We start from the raw sequence: 27,322 nt of genomic DNA, 5'->3' as shown, positions 1-27,322 counted from the left end.
TCAATTAAAAAAAAAAAAAAAAACAACCCAATCAAAAAATGGGCAGAAGATCTAAACAGACATTGCTCCAAAGAAGACATACAGATGGTTGAAAAGCACATGATAATATCTGTAATTATTAGAGAAGTGCAAATCAAAAGTACCATGAAGTACCACCTCACACCAGTCAGAGTGGACATGACCAAAAAATCTACAAACAATAAATGCTGGAGAGGATGTGGAGGAAAGGGAACCCTCCAATACTGTTGGTTGGAATGTAAACATGGCCACTATGGAGAATAACATGGAGGTTCCTCAGATAACTAAAAATAGAGCTTCCTTATGATCCAGCAATCCCCCTCCTGGGAATATCTCCAGAGAAAATCATAATTCAAAAACTTACATTCACCCCAGTGTTCACTGCAGCATTACTTTACAATAGCCAGGGCAAGGAAGCAACCTAAATGTCCATCAGTAGGAATGGATAAAGAAGATGTGGTACACATATACAAAGGAATATTGCTTGCTTGCTTGCTAAGTCACTTCAGTCGTGTCCGACTCTGTGTGACCCCATAGACGGCAGCCCACCAGGCTCCCCTGTCCCTGAGATTCTCCAGGCAAGAACACTGGAGTGGGTTGCCATTTCCTTCTCCAATGCATAAAAGTGAAAAGTGAAAATGAAGTCGCTCAGTCATGTCTGACCCTCAGTGACCCCATGGACTGCAGCCTTCCAGGCTCCTCAATCCATGGGATTTTCCAGGCAAGAGTACTGGAGTGGGGTGCCATTGCCTTCTCCAACAAAGGAATATTACTCAGACATAAAAAAGAATGAATAATGCCATTTGCAGCAACATGGATGGACCTCACTGAGAGAAGTCAGAAACAGACAAACTTCATATGATATTGTCTATATGTGGAATCTAAAAAAAGGGCTACAAATGAACTTATCTACAAAACATAAACAGTTACAGATATAGAAAATGAACTTATGATAACCAGGGGGTAAGGGCAGGGGAGGGATAAACTGGAAGATTGGACTGACATATACAGACTATTATATATAAAATAGATAATTAATAAGGACCTATTGTATAGCACAGGGAACTCTACTCAATACTCTGTAATGCCCTATATGGAAAAAGAATCTAAAAAAGAGTGGATATATGTATATGTATAACAGGTTCACTTTGCTGTACACTTGAACCAACACATTATAAATCAACTATCTTCCCAGAATCCCCTTGCATAGAGTTTTCAAAGTGGAGAAATAAGTGTCCTGACAAACATAAACGGGAACTGGCATTGCTTTCAAGAGTTACCTCTAACTTTAAGACAGAGTTAAACTCGTCTACTTAATTATGATAACACTATTAGTAAATGCTATTTCAAAACATTTCTTTTTAAGAAGAGAGGATGAAATCTAACACCGGTCAGAATGGCTGCTATCCAAAAATCTACAAACAATAAGTGCTGGAGAGGGTGTGGAGAAAAGGGAACCCTCTTACACTGTTGGTGGGAATGCAAACCAGTACAGCCACTATGGAGAACAGTGTGGAGATTCCTTAAAAAACTGGAAATAGAACTGCCATACGACCCAGCAATCCCACTGCTGGGCATACACACCGAGGAAATCACAACTGAAAGAGACACGTGTACCCCAATGTTCATCGCAGCACTGTTTATAATAGCCAGGACATGGAAGCAACCCAGATGTCCATCAGCAGACGAATGGATAAGAAAGCTGTGGTACATATACATGATGGAATATTACTCAGCCATTAAAAAGAATACATTTGAATCAGTTCTAATGAGGTGGGAGAAACTGGAGCCTATTATACAGAGTGAAGTAAGCCAGAAAGAAAAACACCAATACAGTATACTAACGCATATATATGGAATTTAGAAAGTTGGTAACGATGACCCTATTTGCAAGACAGCAAAAGAGACACAGATGTAAAGAACAGACTTTTGGACTCTGGGACAAGGCGAGGGTGGGGTGATTTGAGAGAATAGCATTGAAACATGTATATTATCTTATGTGAAATAGATTGCCAGTCCAGGTTCTATGCACGAGACAGGGTGCTCAGGGCTGGTGCACTGGGATGACCCTGACGGATGGGATGGGGAGGGAGGTGGGAGAGGGGGTTCAGGATGGGGAACACATGTACACCCATGGCAGATTCATGTCAATGTATGGCAAAAACCACTACAATATTGTAAAGTAATTAGCCTCCAACTAAAATAAATAAAAAAAGAAGAAGAGGGGATGAAGCATAGTGTGCTCTTGCCAGTAATTAAGTGCATGAGATTCCAAGACCTAATCTCTAAGGTAGAATGACAAAAAAATGATGGAGCAAGAAATTAAAAATAGAATCTATTTCACCAAAATTCACTGATCTGTAAAAGTATAAAGTAAATCAAGGCAGCCCACTAATATTTCCCTAAGTATACTTCAAGAATTAATGAGAATCCATATACAAAATACTTTATAGTCCTTATAAGATATATGCTGCACCAAGAATTAATCATTTTCCTGAAGGAACTCTGAGGAAAATCATTCTAAATACTGGGGAAAAAAATCAGAACAGATTTCAGAAGTGGTATGCTTGACATCATACATAAAATGTAATTTAAAATATGATTCCAACATTTCATTGTTAGGCTCAGCCTATATAACATATAAGTGTAAAAACTGGATTATATCTTTCATCTTCCTAGACTATAAGGTTAACTGAAAACCTTTTCCTCACAGCTCATGGGAAATCTACTGGATAGTGAATTTCTAGTGTTCTAAATTATTCCTTTAAAAAAGCCCTCTATATTCTTTTAAAAAAAAACTGAAAATGAGTTAAAAAATTCACCTTTCAACAATGTTGAGGCAGGACACGCCATCCTGGCCACCCACAGCATAGAGAAAGCCTCCAAGCACAGCCACACCTACACTTGTCCTGCAGGTGCTTGTGGGAGCCACATCACTGCTCCACTGGTTTGTTTTGGGGTCGTACCTACAGAGAACACATCAAGACAGGGTCTGTATTACACAAAGAAAATTTGGCTAGGCTTATAAATGTGATGGCATATGATATAGTTAATATTTAATCATTTCCACTCTATTTAATTCAATTTGTTTTTAAGTGTGTGTGTTTTTTTTTAACTTCTATGGCACTGATTCTTCTGATGTTCATGTTATTTTCAACTACAGAATCTGTATCTCTAGATCTTGATACACTGAAACGTTTCATAGATGTATTTCATAAGTATCAGGAACATGGCTGAATGAAAAAGGGTAGGTGACAAGAAGCTAGAAGTTATTAAAAAATCAATTATTGTATGTTTCCAGTGTGCCAGGCATTGTGATAGATATGGGAGAATATATTTTAACAATTATAGCCAATGTCACATGTACAAGTATATTCAAAATACTTGTGAAAGATGAGAGGACTGAGTAATTAACTAGTCTGCATGGTGCCAGACAAGGCTTTATATAATAAGTAACCTTTGAATCTTTAAGAGAGATTCCAGGGAAGAGAATGGCATGCAAACATATAGGCAAAAAGGACATAGCATGTCCAGGAACTGCAAGCAATTTGGTGGGTCTGCACTAGAGTGTTTAAGAAATAGTGGTGTGCTGAGGAAGACAGACTGGAAAAATAAGTGGAGGTCAGATTATAAAGGACTTATTTGTTACAGTAAGCGGTTTAGGCTGCCAACTAGTGCCACAGACACAAAACTAAAGCAACAAGTTACATCAGTTTCTAATTAGTATCTCAAACAAAACAATATGGATAGTAGAGAAAAAAATTCAAATTGACCTTACCTTTCAACACTGTTGAGATAAGAGGATCCATCATGGCCTCCTACTGCATATAACAGGTCATCAAGAACACTGACTCCAACTCCACATCGCCTTTTGCTCATTGAAGCTACCATTCGCCATTCATTAGTCTGTGGATCATATCGTTCAACACTAGAAATGGCATCTCCACTGCACCAACCACCAACTGGGGAAGTAACAGAAACGGTCAGGAGAATGTCTGTCCTAAAGCATATCACTCACTGCTAACCATTAAACAGCCCTAATGCTTGGACACTCCAGCACTCTTGCCTGGAAAATCCCATGGATGGAGGAGCCTGATGGGCTACAGTCCATGGGGTCGCAAAGAGTCGGACACGACTGAGCGACTTTAGCTAGCTAGCTAATGCTTGGACTTGCCAGATGCCTCTAGAAGCAAGTTAAAATATAAATTATGATTTTTGCTTATTCCACTGGGATTACCATAATCTTATTCTTTCTGGGGAGGGATTTTTGGCTTATATACTCATGATCTCTTTATAGACTGTCTTGTGACTAAAAATAATACAGAAATTCTTATGACATATTTCAAAATATTTGCTTTCTGTTTATCTGGTCTGTATTGAATTCTACAATATCCAACATGACATTTAAGATCAGAAAACATTTTGAATACATTTTTCAAAAGTAACACTCAGAATAAAAGGTTCAAACAGAGTTCAGTAAAGCTCTGAGCGCTCCCTGAAAAAAAAAGAAAACTAATTATAGCAGAAAATTTTAATTTGTTATTCTTTAAAATCATCTCTATTTCAATCTAAAATAAGAGCTAGATTCTGGAGCATAGAGGGTGAGGTCTAAAGATAACTTAACCTCAAAACATTTGAAAACTAATGGTTTCAAGGAGGTCTCTAACTTCCTGCTGCTGCTGCTACTAAGTCGCTTCAGTCGTGTCCAACTCTGTGCGACCCCATAGATGGCAGCCCACCAGGCTCCCCCGTCCCTGGGATTCTCCAGGCAAGAACACTGGAGTGGGTTGCCATTTCCTTCTCCAATGCTTGAAAGTGAAAAAATATAGTGAAGTCGCTCAGTCATGTCCAACTCCTAGTGACCCCATGGATTGCAGCCTACCAGGCCTCTCTGTCCATGGGATTTTCCAGGCAAGAGTACTGGAGTGGGGTACCATTGCCTTCTCTGCAATAACTTCCTGAGCCAGAATAAAATGAGAATGTCTCTAACCATCTTCTGCTGGATTTGAAAACTCACTTCCTTATTTCAAATCTCAATATGTTGTATACATTTTATTATGGTTTCATTTAAATTAGGATATTCAGCTAATACTAAGTATTCAACTAAGTCACAGTAAGTTTTGTATATATCAGTTTGCTTCAATTTGAATTCTGTTCTGGGATATATGCCTGGAGTTTCTGTATCAGAGAAAGCACCTTCACTTCTAACATAAGATTTGGCTGCAAATATGAGGGTTATAAGCACCTGAGACAAATCAAACAGCCTAATTATTAAAACTCAGGCACAATTTTATAATGAAAGCCATTGAAACCAGCTTTTTATTGGATTTCATGGCTGCAAATGAAGTTAATATCACTTCATAAACTGTGTTCTTTGATACTAAAGGGGAAAAAAGGCCATTAAGAAATCAAATTTATACCTTTCTTGTGACCCGGGGAAACAAGAAAAGGAAAGAGCTGTTCAATTCCACTGCCTCATGGCAATTTTATGTGAATTATAATTTCCAAAGCAGCAGGTGACTGCAATAACTGGGACTGAACTAAGTTATTATTAGAAGTCAAGCACACTGTACGTGGGGCATCCCACGTGGCTCAGTGGTAAAGAATCCGCCTGCCAATGTAGGACATGTGGGATTCGATCCCTGGGTATGGAAGATCCGTTGGAGGAAACAGCAACCCACTCCAGTATTCTTGCCTGGAAAATTCCAAGGACAGAGGAGTCTGATGGGCTACCATCCATAAGGTTGCACAGAGTTGGACATGACTGAGTGACTGAGTACACATACATGCACATGGTATTTAGCAAGATAAAGTGTATGCATAGTTTCTGCTGTGAGAATTATCAATTTGTGTTAAGTGATGTACTTAAGGAAAAATATTGCTGAAAAGGAGACATATAGTTTTATATGTGTGAGATGCTGACTCTAAAAAAAAAAATTACTTCAAAGACAGATTTGGTCAAAAAGTGTTACCTTAAAGTAGGCAACTTTCATAAAGTATCTGTGATAAAGATCAAAGAACTGTGAACACTAAAAAAAAAAATAAAATAAAAAGAAAGAAACACAGAATTGAGAAGCATCAAGAAACCTAATGGAAAACAAGAGGAAAAGCCAGAAGACATCAATAGGAGTAAATGCTTCTAAGTAAAAAAAACTACTGAGGTTATAGATTTGATCTAAGGCTTCCAGGATGAAGAAAGGAAGACTAAATTTTCCAAAGTTAAGTGAGAACTGGTAATTTGCATTTCGAAGATAATGTAAACAAAATTGCAATAATAATCAAAGAAAATTAAGGATTAAGTTTTAAGTAGAGACAGATGAGTCAAGATCTAAAATATCAGTGTAATAGTATGACTCAAGAATAAAGGTCAGATCTGGCATAAAGAGACTAAGAAAGCAGGGAAAACCAATACCAGTTGTAGAGAAAAGCCATTAGAAAAGACCTAATGGCTTTTCTCTACAAATGAAAATGGAAACCTTGATAGTGTAAAGAAGTGATAGATGTTTTACCTTTTATTCTTTACATTTTTCTGTTAATCAATTTCTATATTGCATGTGTGAGTGAGTGAAAGTTGCTCAGTCATGTCTGACTCTTTGTGACCCCATGGACTATATAGTCCATGGTATTCTCCAGGCCAGAATACTGGAATGGGTAGCCATTCCCTTCTCCAGGGGATCTTTCCAATCCAGGGATTGAACCTAGGTCTCCTGCATGGCAGGCAGATTCTTTAGCAGCTGAGCCACCATATTGCACGTGTATTCACTTCTATGTTCAGAAAAAGAAAATGTTACTCAAAAATAAATCTTTCATTTACAAAGTGACATTAACAATCCATTATTCTTTCCAAATTTTACTTTTTTATTCATTATGATGGGTCAATGCTAGTTTCTCACTAGTGTTCAGCAGGATCAACAGCATGCAATTAATCTTTATTTAGTGTCTGTTCTGACAAGATTGCTATACAATCTAGAAACTACAAAGATAAATAAGAACTGGTCCTTGCTCTGAAGTAATAACAATATAGTGGAGGAATCAGATACCCAATCAGCAATATGAAATTATGAGATTACTAGCAAGAGTTTGAGATCATGAAATTGATCCAATTTAAATGGCTTCTAAAGAAGGCAAAGTGTGATTCATTAACACCATTATACAATCAAAAGAGGTGAATGAGATTTTAGTGAAGATAGTTACACATTGAAAACATGGCACCTGACAATTTATAGTCATGTCACATTGGAAGAAAATGGTGGGAACCAGCAGGATAAAGATGGCGGTTGTTGAATAATCCAAGTGAAAGGAAGAAAGAAAGAAAATTAAGTTGCTCAGTCATGTCTGACTGTGACCCCATGGACTGTAGCCTACCAGGGTGAAGTCAAGTTTAAATCTGTATTTAATAGAGCTACATTATTTTCTCTCAGCATCCCCAAAGGTGTACCTTGTCTAGTTCCACTGGATTGGTACCTTCCCACCAATCCAGAAAGAACCCTAGATGTGAAATATACTTCCCATACACCTATTTGGTTTAGCCTCTAGCTTTTGATCATATAGGGTTTCTCTTCTGTTCCACTTCCCCGTGAGTTTCCATTATCCTCCCCTCTTCCTTAATCTAGTTGTTAATCTCTGCCAGAATGTTCTGAGGCTCATGGAGCAGTAGTATATTGTTATCCCTACTTCAGGTACTATAACAGCCAGGTAAAATATTTAATAGATCTTGATAACAATGTATATACCTCCACAAAGATGGCCCTACTACTAGAATTCCTGAAACCAACCTGATATCATGAAAATAAACCACAGGTATCAAATAATTAGATCTTGCATCCTTCTAATTAAAAAAAAAGTAGACAACCAACTTTCACAATTGGGGAACAGAAACTCTGATGTTTATAGCATTCTTATATGTACAGGGAGCTGGCACAACAAACTGCTTTTATAAATAAAAGACCTTTAACAATATAATTTATCTAGTTTAACCAACAAAGCTAAACTAATGGTATAAAGATTTCCCTGGGAACTTAACCAGATCTGGCAATAATTTATTCACCAACTGACAGCAACTACAGATGCTATGTGGGAGTGAAGAGGCAGATGTATATAGGTGTGAGCATGTAAGCAAGCATCTGTGTAAACCCATATGAGTATGTGAATACATACCTGAGCATGCATATATAGGAATGAAAGTCACAGGAATAAATAAGAATGATAATAGAAATAAATTTGCTAATAACAATGAACAAAGGCATTAGGATACTAGGAGTATAGGAGAATTCAGTACATGATAAATTAATAATTGAGTTTTAAATCTAAAACAAGAATGAAGGAATGCTTTCAAAAGAGAGGAAAAAAAGCCTGATGAAGATTAGAGAGAAAAAGAAAACTTGGCATCCATTTTCTTCTTGAAGAAATGCAGCAATACTCTATGTGAAGAAATGGAGATGAAAAAATTTAAAAAGGAGAAATTAAACATAAATTGTCAAACTTTTCCTCTAAAAATGTAAGGGAAAATATATTTCCACATGCCAAGAGAAAATAAAAACGAAGGGGAAAAGATAGGCAACTGGTTAGGTTGATGGGAAAGCATACTATGACCCAGTGATTCTATGGGATTTCCTGATGAAAAGTGATAGAACACTTCACACATCAAACAGAATCCCAGGAAGCCTATATTTAAGAGTAATGGAATTCTGAAATGTGGGAACCATAAATAAAAAGATTACCATAGGTTGCATTTTCTCCATGAATCAGGATTTGAAAAGAAAAATTGAAGAGAAAGAATTTGCTATAGATTGAATGTGTCCCTCCGAAATTTATATATTGAAATCTAATCCTCAATGTGATAGTATCAGGTGGTGAGGCTTTAGGGACGTACTCTGTCCTCATGAATGGAATTAGTGCTTCTATAAAAGAGACTTCACAGAGATCCTGTGCCTCTTTCTCTACCTGAGGACATAGCAAAAGATGAAAAGATGGAGTCTATGAAGAAGAATGAAGCGGGCCCTCAACAGACACCAAAATACTTCCCAGCCTCCAGAACTGTAAGAAATAAATAAATTTCTACTGTTTGTAAGCCACCCAGTATATGCTTTTCTGTTATAGCAGTCTGAGTGGACTGAGACAGAACTAGTGAGAAAATGTTTTACCAAACATTGTGAAAGTTGTTATTCAAGTGACTAAGGGGGCTGAATTTATGTGGATAGAAGTAAAACATCTAAGATTGAAAGTTCTCAGATATTCAGGGGCAGACGGCAGCAGCAGAATGATACAACATGATGTCTTGGGCTCAGCCTAGCTCAGGAGAGGTACAAAAGAGTGTAATTGTCTGATGTAAGATAATGTTTTTTGACAGTTCCATGTACTTATGAGGTGACTTGCACACTGGAATATAAATTCATGCATATGATTTATTATAACAAAACATCCACTGCATGACATTTTTAGGTTATATAAAAATACAGCATTCTTTCGAAAGTACCAGTGTTGGCTCATGAGTTAAGAGGCAAGATACATAAATTATTTTTTGTTTTCAAAAGGGCTGTACATTTTTTTTAACATTAAAAATTTTTTTAAATTTATTTCTTGGCCACACACTGTGTGGCATGCAGAAGCTTAATTCTCCAACCAGGGATTGAACCCGTGCCTGCTGCAGTGTAAGTGTGGAGTCTTAACCCCTGGACCGCCAGGGAAGTCCCCATGGTAAGTCATTATGTATTTCTTATGACAGTGGATATCACAACTGTCCAAAGGACTGCTCAAATGACAATTTCTCATGTGGAAAATATTCAGTTTAGCCACAGTATATTAAGATCCAAACCTGCAAAGAGTACTTCTCCACATCGAATAGGTTTCCGTGGTCTTGTCCTTGGTCCTTGCATTAATGGTCGTTCTTGAGGCAATAGGAGATAGTTTTTAGCCTCATCTACCAAGTCTCTGTGAAAAAAATTCTGCCTTTATTCCAAATGTCTAAATAATATTGTTAGTCAAATCCCAATATGGTTAAGGTATATGTAAGATGGCAAAGGGGAGCAGCATAAATCAAACCAAATCATGAATGCCAGCCAGCATTATTATTAATTTAGGCTAGTTATTTATTTTTTTGGGCACATGGCATGTGGGATCTCAGAGATTGAATCCGTGTACCCTGCACTGGCAGCTTGGAGTCTTAACCACTGGACTGTCAGGGAAATCCCTCCAGCCAGTATTATAAAGGTCACAAACATGACAGCAATGATGCCAGTCACACTATGAATCGTGAATTGACTGGTATTTGCATCATGACTTCATCTCTTACTGCAAATTAGTCTAAAACTCAACATACTTGAGACTAACAATGACTTATGGGAAACTAAAAATTACACCTTAATTACCAGTCTGCATAGTTACTGCCTTCTAGTGAATTTGCTTAGCTTTCGCAGGATACTGGCAAAGGAGCACATCAGCCACAACACTAGGTATTTGCTAGATTAATTTAAGTAATAAAACTAGGTCAAAATTTGGATTGCTAAAAAGAAATACCCTACTATCATTTAATATTAATTTTCTATTTGGGACTGTATGAATAGTTCACTCTCAATAAATCTACTGAGGATGAACAGTTTTGTCTTTTTCTATGAAGGTACTTTATGAGAAGAACCTAGTAATTACACTTGCTAAATAAAGTATCCTAACTTAAACTATTTATGTACTTACTTCACTTGAGTCCTTTGAGTGATTCAGTATCTGACTATACAAATTCAATTTGTTACTCTGTTCTTTCTCAACTCTGAAAGTGCTTCCTAAATTACACTATATTTCCATTTCTCTATTTATATTACAAGTAATTTATTTCTGCTGGACCAGTGCCAGGCGTGACCCAATAATGTACATCCAGTATATGATTTTGCTAAGGCCTCTTACGAATTTATGCTAAAAATAAAAACAAACCCCCTCAAAATCCCAACCTGATGACCAAGAACTTATTCTAGCTTCCTCAGCTAAATACAAAAGACTGTGATCTCCTTCTTGCTGGTTTTTAATTAAGTTGTTCAAGCGTTCCTAGAAAGAATATTATAGAGCTAATACTTAGGGGCAAACACAAAATCAATAGTAACAAGAATAACAGGGGCTTAATACATATTAACTCATTTATTCTCCATGACAGCCCTATGGAATAGGTACTGTTTTATAAATAAAGGAACTGTACCAGAAAGAGGTTCAAGTAACTTGAATAAGGTCACACAGCTAGTAAATAATAAGGTCATGATAAAAGGAACAGGCTGCTTCCTTTTTTAAAACTTTTTATTTTGTATTGGGGTGTAGCCAGTTAACAATGTGGTGATAATTTCAGGTGAACAGCAAAGGGACTCAGCTATACAGTAGGTCCTGTTGGTTATCCATTTTAAATATAGCAGGGTATACATGTCCATTCCAAACCTCCATCTCTTCCCCTCCTTCCACCCCCAACAACTGTTAAGTTCCTTCTCTAAGTAGGAACAGGCTTCTTTTAAAAGTAACTTTGTGAGTATTCAGGGGAATTAATTACCATTTGTCTTTAAGTTTAAAAGGTAAACATATAAAAACCCTCTCTAACACCTCCTAGTAAGGGAACAGGCTTCAAATTATTGAAGAAATGCAAATGAATCTATTATGTTCTATCTCTGCTTTAGAGATCCCTGATTCTGGAACAAGTTTCTTTAGTCACTAAGGGAGATCCAAAGGTTTGTGTACTTTAAAGAGAGTTCTGACTCACTGTTTCTGGGAAGAAATGGTTAAAAACACCATGAGGTTTCATATTTGAAAATAAACCATAAAATCTGTCAAATGGAAAAGTAGTTTATTAAATTTTATATATACTGTAGTTCAGAGACAGACCAATAAAATAAATGTTTTGTCTTGTAAAAACATTTAGAATTTCTTTCAATCAAAAAAAATTTATGAAACTGTGCCATCAAACTCTAGTGGAAATCTTTCCACAGCTGCTTTAAGGGTGTAGCAGACCTTTAACTCTGTCTACAAACTCAGAAAGCAAGGCTGGTCCTATTCCTAACAAGGCATATGTGATGGAATGAAAAAGTGCTTCTGCACACTTTTATGATGGAGTCAACAACATTATTTAACTTATCTCAAGAAAAGATATACTAGCAGAGAATTGTCTCTTCAAACTCAAGCTTGCATGAAATCTTAGAAATCTACCTCTTTATTGCCACTTCTACATGAATAAATACCACGCATTAAAAAAAAAACAAACTAATGGAATGGAATACTGGAAATTCAGTCTTCTCTTCTTCCATCTCCTCTTGACTCTGGCCCAGAAGAAAAATCAGTTAAATACTGCCTTGATTACACCACTAAAAAATATAATATTTAGGAAGCAATACAAATAAGGAAATTAGGAGAGAACAAGAATGTTTAGTTGTCGATTTTTCCCATCCAGGACCATTCATACCTGCATTCTTCGTCACTTTTGATGAGGGGATCAGAGCCTACAGTGCCCACCAGGAACTTGGGACTAAGCAAAGGCAACCGCACGTGCTGCAGCACCTATGAGGTAATAAACACTATTAGAGCACAGACGCCATCTGTAAGGTGTTTAAGAAAATATGTAACTCATGCTCCCCGATTGTGTTTCCAATTGTTTTGTGATCTAATTGGATTAATTAATTGATCTAATAAATAATGAGGGTGGAAGGCATAAATACAAAACTAAATTTATTCCAACCACCAGTTCAGTAATTAGAACAGTCAGTATCACTTTAGCATGCTTCTTTATGCTTTCAGCAGTATAAGCTCTTCTAATAACAATCTAGAAGAATATACTATCAAATTGCTAAGGACTGTAATCATAATAACAAGAACATCAAACATGTCATTTAGTGACCACTTATGACCCATATCATTCCTTTACTCTTCAAACTGTGGTGGGGTTTCCAAATCATAGAGAAGGGAGACATGATAACAGCCATCCTTGTCTTCTTTTGTTCATTATGTACCATTTAGGTTCTGATGTATGCTATAGCCCAAACCTAGAGTTGATGCAAAACAGAGGAAGCAATGGAGCAAAAAGTTCATAATGATAAACACTTAAAATGCTTAACACTTAATCTCCTTGGTTATTTGGAAAGAGATGGTCTTTCTTACAGTCTAATATGAATGACAGTGATAACTGTTTTTTGCAAATCAAATATGTATTATTTTATCCAGTACAAAACAGTTACTTAAAGAAGCATTTCCCTGCGTACCTGGGGTAACTGAGGACGTCTTTCTTGAATGCTGTATTTAACCCAGGCCATCACTGCATTGAACACCTGTTCTTCACTGCGAACATTTAGTTCATCACTAGATATTATATCAATGAGTTGATTGGCTGGAAGCAACATGAACTCTTCACTTTCCATCACCTGTTTGAAGTTAGGTAAGAATAAAAGGGAAAACACCCTGTGATCAGATTTGACTGTTTCAATATTTTCCTTCAGGGTTGTAGGGCAAAGCTTTATTTCACAATGGAGCTGAAGTTCAATATAGTACCAGAGGATAAGAAAAGTTTAAAAAGAAAAAAAGATAGGTAGAGCACAGAAGGTTTTTAGAACAATGAGACTATCCTGTATGATACTACAGTGGTGGACACATGTCAAAACTCATAGAATGTACAATACCAAGAGTGAGCCATAATGTAAGTCATGGACTTTGGATGCTAGCATGTCAATGCAGGTTCATTAGTTGTAACAAACATATTTCTCTGGTGCAGGATGTTGCTATTGGGAGAGGTCATGTGTGTCACTTACTAAATGGACATGAATTTGAGCAAACTCCAGGAGATAGTGAAGGACAGGAAAGCCTGGTGTGCTGCAGTCCATAGGGGCACAAAGAGTTGGACATGCTTAGCGACTGAACAACATGCGTGTGTGGAGACAGAGTATATGGGAACTACTTTCTGCTCAATTTTCCTGTGACCCTAAAACTACTCTAAAAATAAAGCTTATTAATTTTTTAAAAAGGGAACATAGGAGAATTCAGATGGCACAATTAAAATTTAGGAAAAATAGTAATTTGTGATTTAGACAATTTAAGAAAAAAATGATGCTTTTTTCCCTCAGTATGAAGTATCAAGATGAAAATTTATATTCAAAATATAAACTATACCAAATTATAACTCCAGAAATTAAGAGGCATATAAAAAAATCAGGAAAAACTTTCAGAGGAAGGTTAGTTGCTGAAAGGGCAATGTCTAGGACAGAAACACCAAGGGGCCAGTTTGAAAAAAGAAGGAGGGTGTCAGCATTTCTATAAGCAAGAATAACATAACGATATAAGCCATTAGACCCAAGAAAACCCCTCTGAGGACCGCACCACTCAGATATATTCATGTTCTCATATGTATATATGAAACTATAAACACATATAATTTATCTGTATCCAAGATTTGAAGAATTGTCAGAATGCAGGTGAAATGGCAACAAGGATGTTATCTGTGCAGTTCAGCCACAAATCCCCCAATCTTGTAAATCTTGTCAAGATTGTATGTAGAGTAAAAGGGACAGGGTGCAATGCAAACAGTCACTGCTACACTTCATGGGGCTTCTGTCTCATTCAGAACATTGTTCTGCCTGGGATGTCTATTAGTGTAGGAAGGATATAGTTTAAGAGCTTGAATTCCCACCATGCAACCTCTGATGCGTATGCTATATTCTCTCAGGACAGGGCTATTTACATGCTCATGAAAAAAATCAGAATATTTAGCAGGATTTGAGATAAGCCATAACAAGTTGATTACTTGGTTAAGAATATTTTCCCAAGGACATCAGAAAAAAATACAAATCTCAAAACAATTAAGGGCCATAAAAAGTCAGCTGTATTTATAGTAGAAAATACTAAAGAGCACTTCAATTTTTATGGCACAAGTCTTCATATCATCTGAGTGAGAAACCCTCTGGGGCTCAGGAAATGAAATTGGAAACCTTTAAATTTTACATGAAGTTGCTTGGCCAGGTCACTTAGTAGTTAGAATGCCTGTGCTGTATCCTCTGTAGCAGTATTGTTGGATTTAGCAAATAATATATGGCATGATTATACTAAAAACTACTTGTTCATCTGGAATAAATTCAACTGGGCACCCTGTATTTTGTCTGGCAGACTTATGTTGGGGGGTGTAAAGTTAAGGGCCAGATTTGAGGCCTAGTTCCAGATGAAGTCTGCTGACCTTCAGCATGCAAAACTTTAGCAAGGTTGTATGTTTCTTCTTAGTTTTTCTTCAGTCTGATTTCTTTACTAAAGACAAGTCATATCATATATCTTTGTGAAATTCCTTAACATTCTTTTAGGATCTTGTCAGAGTATAAAAATTTCCCCCAATTTAGTGATTATAAAACAAATATTATATAAATATCAAGGATCACCAAGTTTAAAGTTTATGAATAAACCACTCTGATATTAATGAGTCACTTAATGGAAACCTTAGAGGACAAGAAGACAAAAACATCTGTGTGAGAAAATATTTTTTGGTACAAAAATAAGAGTAAAAAGAATACTTTTGATGAACAAAGATATTAATGATCTACCATTAGGGCAATGACTGAAGTGACTTAGCAGCAGCAGCAGCAGCACTAAATTCTATTCTCGAACCAAACAACCAGGTTAAGAAAATACTGCTTTAAAATACCCGCTTTTTATTTATTTTTGAAGTTTTTTTTTTAATGTGGATCATTTAAAAGTCTTTACTGAATTTGTTACAATATTGCTTCTGTTTTATGTTTCGTTTTTTGGGGGCTGAGACATGTGGGGTTTTAGCTCTTTGACCCATGTAGGATCGAACCTGCATCCCCTACATTGTAAGGTGAAGTCATAACCAGTGGGCCACCACGGAAGCCCCCAAATAACTGCTTTTTAAATAAGAGTTTGCAGGAAATTTTAAGTCCCACACTATTATGGTAAAAGCTTACTTTTAGTTTCTTCAGATAAATGTAGATGCAATTTGAAGAATTAATAAAGCTGAAAACAAGAATGAATAAGGAAAATATTCTAGAGTTGTAACAGAAATGAATGGTGAACTCAGTGACATTGAATTCAAAGAAAAAAAATATGTTTATGAGCAAGCATAACACTGTATGAATTAAATTTGTTGTTGTTTAGTTGCTAAGTCATGTCTGACTCTTTGTGACCCCATGGACTGTAGCCCACCAGACTCCTCTGCCCATGGGATTTCCAAGGCAAGAATACTGGAGTAGGTGGCCATTTCCTCCTCCAGGATGAAGTTAGGCGTAAGAAAATAGAAGGAAATTAAATAGAGATTTAAGTCTGAAAATAATTTGAATGAATCACAAGTGGTAAGCTCTAAGTGGTGACTTATTTTGCATCTACACAGAACCATTCTAGTCCATGAACAAAGTAAGGTTTTCTTCACTGGAATTTCATTATATCAGGTTCACTTTGGAGGCAGGGTTAGAACTGCAAGGGATTCTAAAACCTTCTGTACTATTAAGAATATTCTTCAGATATTTGTAACTATCTTAGAACTAAAACTCAAGCTATGTTTAAAGCAAGAAATTTTTAAAAATCAGCTTTATTTAAAACATACAGTTCAATAAATTTTGATAAATGTATGCACGCATATAACCATTACCACAATCAAGATATAGAACATTACCATCATCCCCAAAGATTCTAAAGCAGGGATTTCTTAATCTGGGGTCCAATGACTTTGGCAAATTATTTTGGAAATCCTCAATGATGGCAAATCTTTATTTTTTGCAGAATGGATCTGGTTTTTAAAAATAGTGGAACACAGTTAAATCTGTTAAAGAAGTTGTAGGAAGTTTACTCTGAATGAAAAATTAAGTTTGACTATAAAATACTGATGCAATTAATTTTAATGAAGTATAAACTCCATTTAGTCATGGTTATTCCTCTTTTATATTTTGTTGGAATCAATATTATATTAAGGATTCTCCCATATAAATTCATGAGAGGTACTGATCTGCAGTTTTCCTCTAGAGTTTGTGGTTTGCACATTAGGGTAAGTTTGACCTTATCTGGCAACCTCCTGCACGTTTTTCTGGAAGATTTTATATAGGGTTACATTATTTCTTTCTGACATGTTTGACAGAATTCACCATCTGGGATTGCTTTTTTGTGGGAAGGTTTTAAAATTATTAATTTAATTTCTTTCATAGATACAGAGTTATTCTGGTTTTCTTTCTTAAGTTTTTGTAATTTGTGTTTTTCAAAAAATTTGTCAATTTCATCTCAGTTGTTGAACTTAGCAAAATATTGCTCATGATATTCTGTTTTATCCTTTTTAATGTCTGAGGGATTTATAGTGCTGTCTTCTTTTTTATTTCTGATACTGGTAATCTGTATCTTCTTTCCTTTTTTTCTTGATAAGTACAGCTAGAGGTTCATCAGTTTTTTTCAAAGTAACATTGATTTTTGCTCTTTTAATCTTTGCACCTTCTATTTTGGGTTTAATTTGCTCTTCTTTTTCTAGTTTACAAAGGTTACCATCAGAACAAAAATACAAACCTTCCTATATACTAAAAAAATTAAGGACTTCCCTGGTGGTCCATTGGTGGGGAATTTGCCTGCCAGTGCAGGGGACACGGGTTCAGTCCCTGGTCCAGAAGATCCCACATGCCACAGGGCAACTATGTCTGTGTATCACAACTACTGAGCCCATACTCTAGAACCCAGCAGCTGCAACTGCTGAGCCCATGAGCAGCAATTACTGAAACCCACATGCCCAGAGCCCATGGCTCTGCAATAAGAGATGCCACTACAATGAGAAGCCCAAGCACTGCAATGAAGAGTAGCCCCCGTCTATTACAACTAGAGAAAGCCCATGTGCAGCAACGAAGACCCAGCACAGTCAAAAATAAAACAAATATATCTTTAAAAAAGAGAATCTATAGGAAAGAGAAAATCATAATAGGAAAAACAAATATATAAAGGGATTGTAGATCACTTAAATAAACCAGTACAGAGGTTTCTTTTTAAGTAAAAAAATTTATGAAATTGATTATAAATACAACAGCAAAAGGATTAACATGAATATGTAAAATAGGACATCGAAATGATAAAATATATGTGAAGAAAGTAAGAAAATGTAAAAATTTTTAGAATGTGTTTGAGATTATATAATTACCAGTTTAAAGTAGATACAGTAATGGGTTAACATACTTGAAAACCAAGGTAACCACAAATCAAAAACATACAATAGACTTACAAAAAGCAAAAAGAGAACTCAAGCATAATACAAAAGAAAACCATCAAACACAAAAGGAAAAATAAAAAGAAAAGAATAAAGAAATACAAAATCAACTGGAAAATAAGGTTTAAAATGGACATAAATAAATATATATCAATAATTACCTCAAATGTCAATGGACTAAATGCTCCAGTCAAATGACACAGAGTGGCAGACTGGATAATAAAACAAAAGCCTAAAATATGCTGCCTACAAATGATGCACTTTAGAAAGAAAGATACACACAGAATGAAAGTGAGGGGATAGAAAAAAGATTCTTCAGGCAAGTGGAAATGATAAGAAAGCAGGGGTAGCAGTACTCATATCAGACAAGATAGACTTTAAAACAAAGACCACAGAGAAAGATAAAGACATCATAAAAAGACATTGATAAAAAGATCAATATAAGAAAAGGATATTATACTTACTAAAATATAAGCCCACAATATAGGAGCTCCTAAATACATAAAAGTAATACTAACAGACATAAAGGGAGAAACTGCAAGGAATACAATAATAGGAGACTTTAACATCCCACTGACATCAATGGACAGATCGTCTACACAGAAAATCAACAAGGCACCACAGGTGCCTTAGGTCAGTCTACTAAGGCAAAAGCAAAAATAAACAAGTAGAACCTATTAAAGTTATAAACTTTTCCACAGCAAAGAAAACCATAAACAAAACAGAAAGACAGTCTACAGAATGGGAGAATATATTTGCAAATGATGCAGTTGGCAAGGGCTTAATTTCCAAAATACAAAAATGGCTCATATAGGTCAATATAGTAAAAAAACAAGCAATCACATCAAAAAATGGGCAGAAGATCTAAATAGACATTTCTTCAGAGAAGACATACAGATGGCCAACAGGTATAAGAAAAGATATTCTACACTGTTAATTATTAGAGAAATACAAACCAAAACTACAATGGGATATCACCTCACAATGGTCAGAACAGACATCATCAAAAGTTCTACAAATAATAAATGCTGGAGAGAGTGTGGAGAAAAAGGAATCCTCCTACACTGTTTGGAGAAGGCAATGGCAACCCACTCCAGTACTCTTGCCTGGAGAATCCCATGGACAGAGGAACCTGGTAGGCTGTAGTCCATGGGATCGCTAAGGGTCGGATGTGACTGAGCAACTTCCCTTTCACTTTTCACTTTTGTGCACTGGAGAAGGAAACGGCAACCCATTCCAGTGTTCTTGCCTGGAGAATCCCAGGGACAGAGCAGCCTGGTGGGCTGCCATCTATGGGGTTGCACAGAGTTGGACACGACTGAAGTGACTTAGCAGCAGCAGCAGCAGCAGCCTACACTGTTGGTGAGTATGTAAATTGATGTGGCCACCATGGAGAGTATGGAGGTTCCTTAAAAAACTAAAGATAGAGCTATCACATGATCAAGCAATCCCAGTTCTTGGCATATATCCAGAAAAGATGAAAACTTTAATTCAGAAAGATACAGGCAGCACAGGGTTCACAGCAACACTATTTACAATAACCAAGACATGGAAGCAACCTAAGGATCCATCAACAGATGAATGGACAAAGAAGATGTGGTGTGTGTGTGTGTATACACAAAGACAATGGAATATTACCCACCCATAAAAAATGAAATAATACCACTTGCAGCAACATGGGTGGACCTAGAGATTATCACACTCAGCTAAACAAGTCAGACAGATAAATATACGATACCACTTACATGTGGAATCTAAAAAAAGGATACAAACGAACTAATTTACCAAACAGAAACAGACTCACCTCACAGACATAGAAAGCAAATTTATGGTTAGCTAAAGTGGAAAGGCCAAGAGAAGGATAAATTAGGAGTTTAGGATTAACAGATATATCCTACTATATATAAAATAGATAAACAACAAACAATAAGGTCCTATAGTATAGCACAGGGAACTATATTCAGAATTTTTTAATAACCAAAATGAAAGAGAATCTTTAAAATAACCAAATATGTAGATATATAAAACTGTCTCTCATATATATGTATATAAACTTATATGCTATATCATATATTTTATCTACATAAACTGAATCACTTTGTTATACACCATAAAATAACATAAAATTGTATATGAACTACATTTCAATTAAAAAAAACAGGGAAAGGGCCCAAATCAATAAAATCAGAAATGAAAAAGAAGAAGTTAAAACTAACATCACAGAAATACAAAGGACAGAGACTGTAATGAACAGCTCTATGCCAATAAAAGGTACAACCTAGAAGAAATGAACAATTTCTTAGAAAGGTACAGTTTCCCAAGACTGAACCAGGAAGAAACAGAAAATATGAACAGACCAATTACCAGTACTGAAATTGAATCAGTAATTAAAAAATTCCCAACAAACAAAAGTCTAGGACCAGATAGCTTCAAACATACTACCAAATATTTAAAGATAACTTAATACCTATACTATTCCCAAAAAGTGCAGAGGAAGGAGCACTTCTGCAATCTTCTATGAAGCCATCATCACTATGACATGAAACCAGACAAAGATATCACACACAAAAAAGAAAAGTACATGTCACTATCACCAATGAATAAAGATGCAAAAATCCTCAACAAAGTAATACTGGCAAACTGAATCCAACAATACATTAGAAGGATCATCTACCATGATCAAGCGATATTTATCCTCGGGATGCAAGAATTTTCAAATATCTGCAAATCAATCAATGTGATACACTATATTAACAAGCTGAAGAACAAAAACTATATGATCATCTCAGTAGATGCAGGAAAAGCTTCTGATAAAATTCAATGTCCATTTATTATAAAAATTCTCCCAAAGGTAGGCATAGAGAGAATATACTTTGATATAATACAAACTGTATAAATGAGAAACCCATAGCTAACATCATCTCCAATGGTGAAAAACTGAAAGCATTTCCTGTAAGATCAAGAATAAGACAAGCATTACCAGTCTCACCACTGTTATTCAACATAGTTTTGGAAGTCCTTGCCACAGCAACCAGAGAAGAAAAATAAAAGGAATCCAAATTGGAAAGTAAGACATAAAACTGTCATTGTTTGCACATGACATACTATACATAGAAAATCTTAATGAGGCCTTCAGAAAACTGCTAGAGCTCACCAATAAATTCAGTAAAGTTCCAGGATACAAAATTAATACACAGAAATCTGTTGCATTTCTATAAACTAACAGTCAAGTATCAGAAGGAGAAATTAAGGAAACAGTCTCACTTATCATCACATCAAAAAGAATAAAATACCTAGGAATAAGTTTGCCTGAGAAGTAAAAGACCTGTGCTCTTAAAACTATAAGATACTGATGAAAGAAACTGAAGACAAAATAAATAGATTGAAAGATATATTGTGTTCTTGGATGGGAAGAATCAACATTGTTAAAATGACTCTACTCCCCAAGGCAATCTATAGATTCAATGCAATTCCTATCAAATGACCAATGGCATTTTTCACAGAACTAGAACAAATATTTAAAATTTTGTATGGAAACATAAAAGACCTCAAAGAGCCAAAACAATCTGGAGAAAGAACAGAGCCGGAGGAATCATGCTTCCTGACTTCAAATTATACTACAGAGCTACAGTAATCGAAACAGTGTGGTGTGTGTGTGCTGTGTGTATGCTCAGTTGCTCAGTCATGTCCAACTCTTTGTGACCCAATGCACTATAGCAAGTCAGACTTCTCTGTCCATGGGATTCACCAGGCAAGAAACTGGAGAAGGTTGTCATTTCCTTCTCCAGGGTATGTTCCTGATCCAGGATTGAACCCATATCTTCTCTGTCAGCAGGACGATTCTTTACCACTGAGCCACCTGGGAAGCCCAATCAATACAGTATGGCACTGGCACAAAACAGACAAATAGGTCAATGGAACAGGACAGAAAGCCCAGAAACACACCCACACATTTATGTTCAATTATGGTTTTTCCAGTAGTCATGTATGGATGTGAGAGTTGGACTGTAAAGAACACTGAGGGCTGAGGAATTGATGCTTTTGAACTGTGGTGTTGGAGAAGACTCTTGAGAGTCCCTTGGACTACTAGAAGATCCAACCAGTCCATTCTGAAGGAGATCAGCCCTGGGATTTCTTTGGAAGGAATGATGCTGAAGCTGAAACTCCAGTAATTTGGCCACCTCATGTGAAGAGTTGACTCATTGGAAAAGATTCTGATGCTGGGAGGGATTGGGGGCAGGAGGAGAAGGGGATGACAGAGGATGAGATGGCTGGATGGCATCACTGACTCGATGGACGTTGTCTCAGTGAACTCCAGGAGTTGGTGATGGACAGGGAGGCCTGGTGTGCTGCGATTCATGGGGTCGCAAAGAGTCGGACACAACTGAGCAACTGAACTGTACTGAAGCTGTAACTAAGGAGGCAAGAAAATTACAGATACCGAGGGAACATTTCATGCAAAGATGGGCTCAATAAAGGACAGAAATGGTATGGACCTAACAGAAGCAGAAGATATTAAGAAGAGGTGGCAAGAGTACACAGAAGAACTGTACAAAAAAGAGCTTCACAACCCAGATAATCAGGATGGTGTGATCACTCACCTAAAGCCAGACATCTTGGAATGGGAAGTCAAGAGGGCTTGAGGAATCATCACTACAAAGCTAGTGGAGGTGATGGAATTCCAGTTGAGCTATTTCAAATCCTAAAAGAGGATGTTGTGAAAGTGCTGTACTCACTATGTCAGCAAATTTGGAAAACTCAGCAGTGGCCATAGGACTGGGAAAGGTCAGTTTTCATTCCAATCCCAAAGAAAGGCAATGCCAAAGAATGCTCAAACTACCGCACAATTGCACTCATCTCACATGCTAGTAAAGTAATGCTCAAAATTCTCCAAGCCTGGCTTCAGCAATACATGAACCATGAACTTCCAGATTTTCAAGCTGGTTTTAGAAAAGGCAGAGGAACCAGAGATCAAATTGCCAACATCCACTGGATCACTGAAAAAGCAAGAGAGTTCCAGAAAAATATCTATTTCTGCTTTATTGACTATGACAAAGCCTTTGACTGGGTGGATCACAATAAATTATAGAAAATTCATAAAGAGATGGGAATACCAGACCACCTGACCTGCCTCTTGAGAAATCTGTATGCAGGTCAGGAAGCAACAGTTAGAACTGGACATGGAACAACAGACTGGTTCCAAATAGGAAAAGGAGTACGTCAAGGCTGTATATTGTCACCCTGCTTATTTAACTTATATGCAGAGTACATCATGAGAAACGCTGGGCTGGATGAAGCACAAGCTGGAATCAAGATTGCCAGGAGAAATATCAATAACCTCAGATATGCAGATGACACCACCCTTATGGCAGAAAGTGTAGAGGAACTAAAAAGCCTCTTGATGAAAGTGAAAGAGGAGGGTGAAAAAGCTGGCTTAAAGCTCAACATTCAGAAAACTAAGATCATGGCATCTGGTCCCATCACTTCATGGCAAATAGATGGGGAAACAGCAGAAACAGTGGCTGACTTTATTTTTGGGGGCTCCAAAATCACTGCAGATGGTGACTGCAGCCATGAAATTAAAAGATGCTTACTCCTTGGAAGGAAAGTCATGACCAACCTAGACAGCATATTAAAAAGCAGAGACATTACTTTGCCAACAAAGGTCCATCTAGTCAAGGCTATGGTTTTCCCAGTAGTCATGTACAGATGTAAGAGTTGGACTATAAAGAAAGCTGAGTGCAGAAGAATTGATGCTTTTGAACTGTGGTGTTGGAGAAGACTCTTAAGAGTCCCTTGGACTGCAAGGAGATCCAATCAGTCCATCCTAAAGGAGATCAGTCGTGGGTGTTCATTGGAAGGACTGATGTTTAAGCTGAAACTCCAATACTTTGGCCACCTGATGCAGAGAGCTGACTCATTTGAAAAGACCCTGATGCTGGGCAATATTGAGGGCAGGAGGAGAAGGGGACGACAGAGGATGAGATGGCTGGATGGCATCACTGACTCAGTGGACATGGGTTTGGGTAAACTCCAGGAGTTGATGATGGACAGGGAGGCCTGGCGTGCTGTGGTTCATGGGGTCGCAAAGAGTCAGACCCAACTGAGCAACTGAACTGATTTGAAACTGAAGGAGGCAAGAATATACAATGGCGAAAAGACAGTCTCTTTAACAAGTTGTGCTGGAAAAAACTGGACAGCTACATAAAAGAATGAAATTAGAACATTCTCTAACATCATATACAAAAGTAAACTCAAAATGAATTAAGAGGTAGGGATTCAAATGCATATAATATTATATATAAATGGAGAAGGAAATGGCAACCCACTCCAGTATTCTTGCCTGGAGAATCCCATGGACAGAGGAGCCTGGTGGGCCATGGTCCATGGGGTCACAGAGAGTTGGACATGACTGAAGTGACTAAGCATGCACTATATATAAAATAGATAACCAACAAGGACCTATTGTCAAGCACTATATTCAATACCATATAATTTATAATTGAAGAGAACGTAAAAATAATAATAATGATCACTTTGTTGTACATCTAAAACATAACATTGTAAATCAATTACATTTCAATAAAAATTAAAAAAATAAACACCCCCCACCAAAAGTTCTATGAATAATACTATGAATTAAACTGACTGTTTTTGAAAAAAATAGAAAAAAAACCTTCAAAATGGATTAAAGACCTAAATATAAGACCAGATACTATGAAACTCCTAGAAGAAAATATCAATAGAACACTCTTTGACATAATTGCAGCAATATTTTTTTGGATCCATCTCCTAAAGTAAAGGAAATAAAAGCAAAAATAAACACATGTGAGCTAATTACACTTAAAAGCTTTTACACAGCAAAGGAAACCACTGACAAAACAGAAGAACAACCTACTGAATAGAAAGATATTTGCAGATGACACAACTGATAAGGGATTATACACACTGAAAAGTTCAGGAGTAAAGGAATATGATGTATGCAACATACCCTCAACTGCTGAAAGAAAAATATTCATATAATAAGGAGAAAATGATAAAGAAAAAGTGGCAAAAGGTTAACAAGTGATGAATCTCAGTAAAGGTATGTGAAAGTTTCTCCTTTTTCCTCCAGTTTTTTATGTTCATATTTTTTTCTTTTTTCAAATAAAATTTAAAAATTATTTTTTCCAATCTGATAGGTTAAGAAATATTGTTTTAATGTATTTTTTTTAGTTATGTGTAATGGTATCTTTTCATGTTTATTTTACATTTAATATTTTTATACATTGCTTATTCATATCCTTTGCCTATTTTTCTGTTGTTTTTTTAATGGTTTTTCTCATTCAATTTGTATGAGTCTTATAAGAATTCATGTTTCTTCTGTCATGTATGCTCCAAATAGGTTTTCAGAGTTGGCATTATTTAATTTAGTTTAAGGTGCTTTTTGCTTGTTACTGTTGTTATGAACAATAATATTTAACTTTTATGCAGTCAAATTTATCAGGCTTCTGGGTTATATCCTGCCTGCTGCTGCTAAGTCGCTTCAGTCGTGTCCGACTCTGTGCGACCCCATAGACGGCAGCCCACCAGGCTCCCCTGTCCCTGGGATTCTCCAGGCAAGAACACTGCAGTGGGTTGCCATTTCCTTCTCCAATGCATGAAAGTGAAAAGTGAAAGTGAAGTCGCTCAGTCGTGTCCGACTTTTAGCGACCCCGTGGACTGCAGCCCACCAGCCTAGAAAGGCCATTTTTACCCTAAGCCTAGTAATGTTTTCTTCTAGTACTTTTAGAATTTAAATTTTTGGGTTTATTTATCCATTGAGAATTCCATCTGTTTAAAGAGTTTATTTCCCCTCCCCAAATAACCAGTTTTACTAATGACATATATTTAACAATTTTACCTTCCTCCACTGACTTGATCAAACCAGTCAATCCTAAAGGAAATCAGACCTGAATAATCATTGGAAGGACTGATACTGAAGCTGAAGTTCCAATACTTTGACCACCTGATGCAAAGAACTGACTCCTTGGAAAAGACCCTGATGCTGGGAATGATTGAAGGCAGAAGGAGAGGGGGACGACAGAGGATGAGGTGGCTGGGTGGCATCACCGACTTGATGGACATGAGTTTGAGCAAGCTTGAGGCATGCTGCAGTCAGGGAAGCCTGGCATGCTGCAGTCCATGCGGTCGCAAAGAGTCGGACATGACTGAGCGACTGAACTGAACCACTGATTTGAAAACCACTATTTTTGGACTCAGAGCTACACTGATTTGCTCTGTCTTTAGTTTCAAAATGTTTTCATATTTCTTAAAGACAGTGATTCTAATATTAAATTTTAGAAACTTCCTGGATGTTCTAGCATAAATAGTTTTCCCTTGGTATCTAAGGAAGATTGGTCCCAGGACTTTTCCCTATTCCACCTCCTTCATGTCCCCAGGATACCAAAATTCCTAGATGCTCAAGACTCATATAAAATGGCATAGTATTTACATGTAACTTACACACATCCTCCCATATACTTAAGAATTCTAGATTAATTATAATACCTAATAAGACTCTTGAAAGTCCCTTGGACTGCAAGGAGATCCAACCAGTCCATTCTAAAGGAGATCAGCTCTGGGTGTTCTTTGGAAGGAATGATGCTAAAGCTGAAACTCCAGTACTTGGGCCACCTCATGTGAAGAGTTGACTCATTGGAAAAGACTCTGATGCTGGGAGGGATTGGGGGCAGGAGGAAAAGGGGACGACAGAGGATGAGATGGCTGGATGGCATCACGGACTTGATGGACGTGAGTTTGAGTGAACTCTGGGAGTTGGTGATGGACGGGAGGCCTGGTATGCTGCGATTAATGGGGTTGCAGTCGGACACAACTGAGCGACTGAACTGAACTGAACTGAATATAATGTAAATGATATGTGAATAGTTGCCAGCACCTGACAAATTCAAATGTTACCTTTCAGAACTTTATTAAATTTTTTTTCATATTTTTGATCCATGGTTGCTTCAATCTGTGAATGCAGAACCAGCAAATACGGAAGGCCAACTGTGTGTGTGTACATACGTATGTGTGTGTGTATATCCTCCTTCCTATACGGTCCCTGCCTTTGCATTTCATGATGCCCATGCTGGTTTTTCTCCTCTA

General features: G+C 36.8%; 1 protein-coding gene across 6 annotated transcripts in view; it reads right to left on the bottom strand.

Annotated features, from left to right (window-relative positions):
- KLHL20 (kelch like family member 20) overlaps positions 1–27,322 on the bottom strand; it is a 71,226-nt gene that overhangs the window by 9,499 nt on the left and 34,405 nt on the right. For all 6 annotated transcript variants that reach the window (XM_070768897.1, XM_070768895.1, XM_019976285.2 and 3 more), the window contains 5 exons: positions 13,236–13,394; positions 12,443–12,537; positions 9,833–9,948; positions 3,797–3,980; positions 2,841–2,984 (listed from right to left, as the gene is read on the bottom strand). In XM_070768897.1, coding sequence (XP_070624998.1) covers positions 2,841–2,984; positions 3,797–3,980; positions 9,833–9,948; positions 12,443–12,537; positions 13,236–13,394 — 698 coding nt within the window. The remainder of the gene's footprint in view (positions 1–2,840; positions 2,985–3,796; positions 3,981–9,832; positions 9,949–12,442; positions 12,538–13,235; positions 13,395–27,322) is intronic.

Source organism: Bos indicus, chromosome 16 (assembly GCF_029378745.1).
Source record: "Bos indicus isolate NIAB-ARS_2022 breed Sahiwal x Tharparkar chromosome 16, NIAB-ARS_B.indTharparkar_mat_pri_1.0, whole genome shotgun sequence".
NCBI classification, from domain to species: domain Eukaryota; kingdom Metazoa; phylum Chordata; class Mammalia; order Artiodactyla; family Bovidae; genus Bos; species Bos indicus.
The sequence above is the reverse complement of the archived record's forward strand: the minus strand, read 5'-3'. Positions and strand labels throughout refer to the sequence as shown.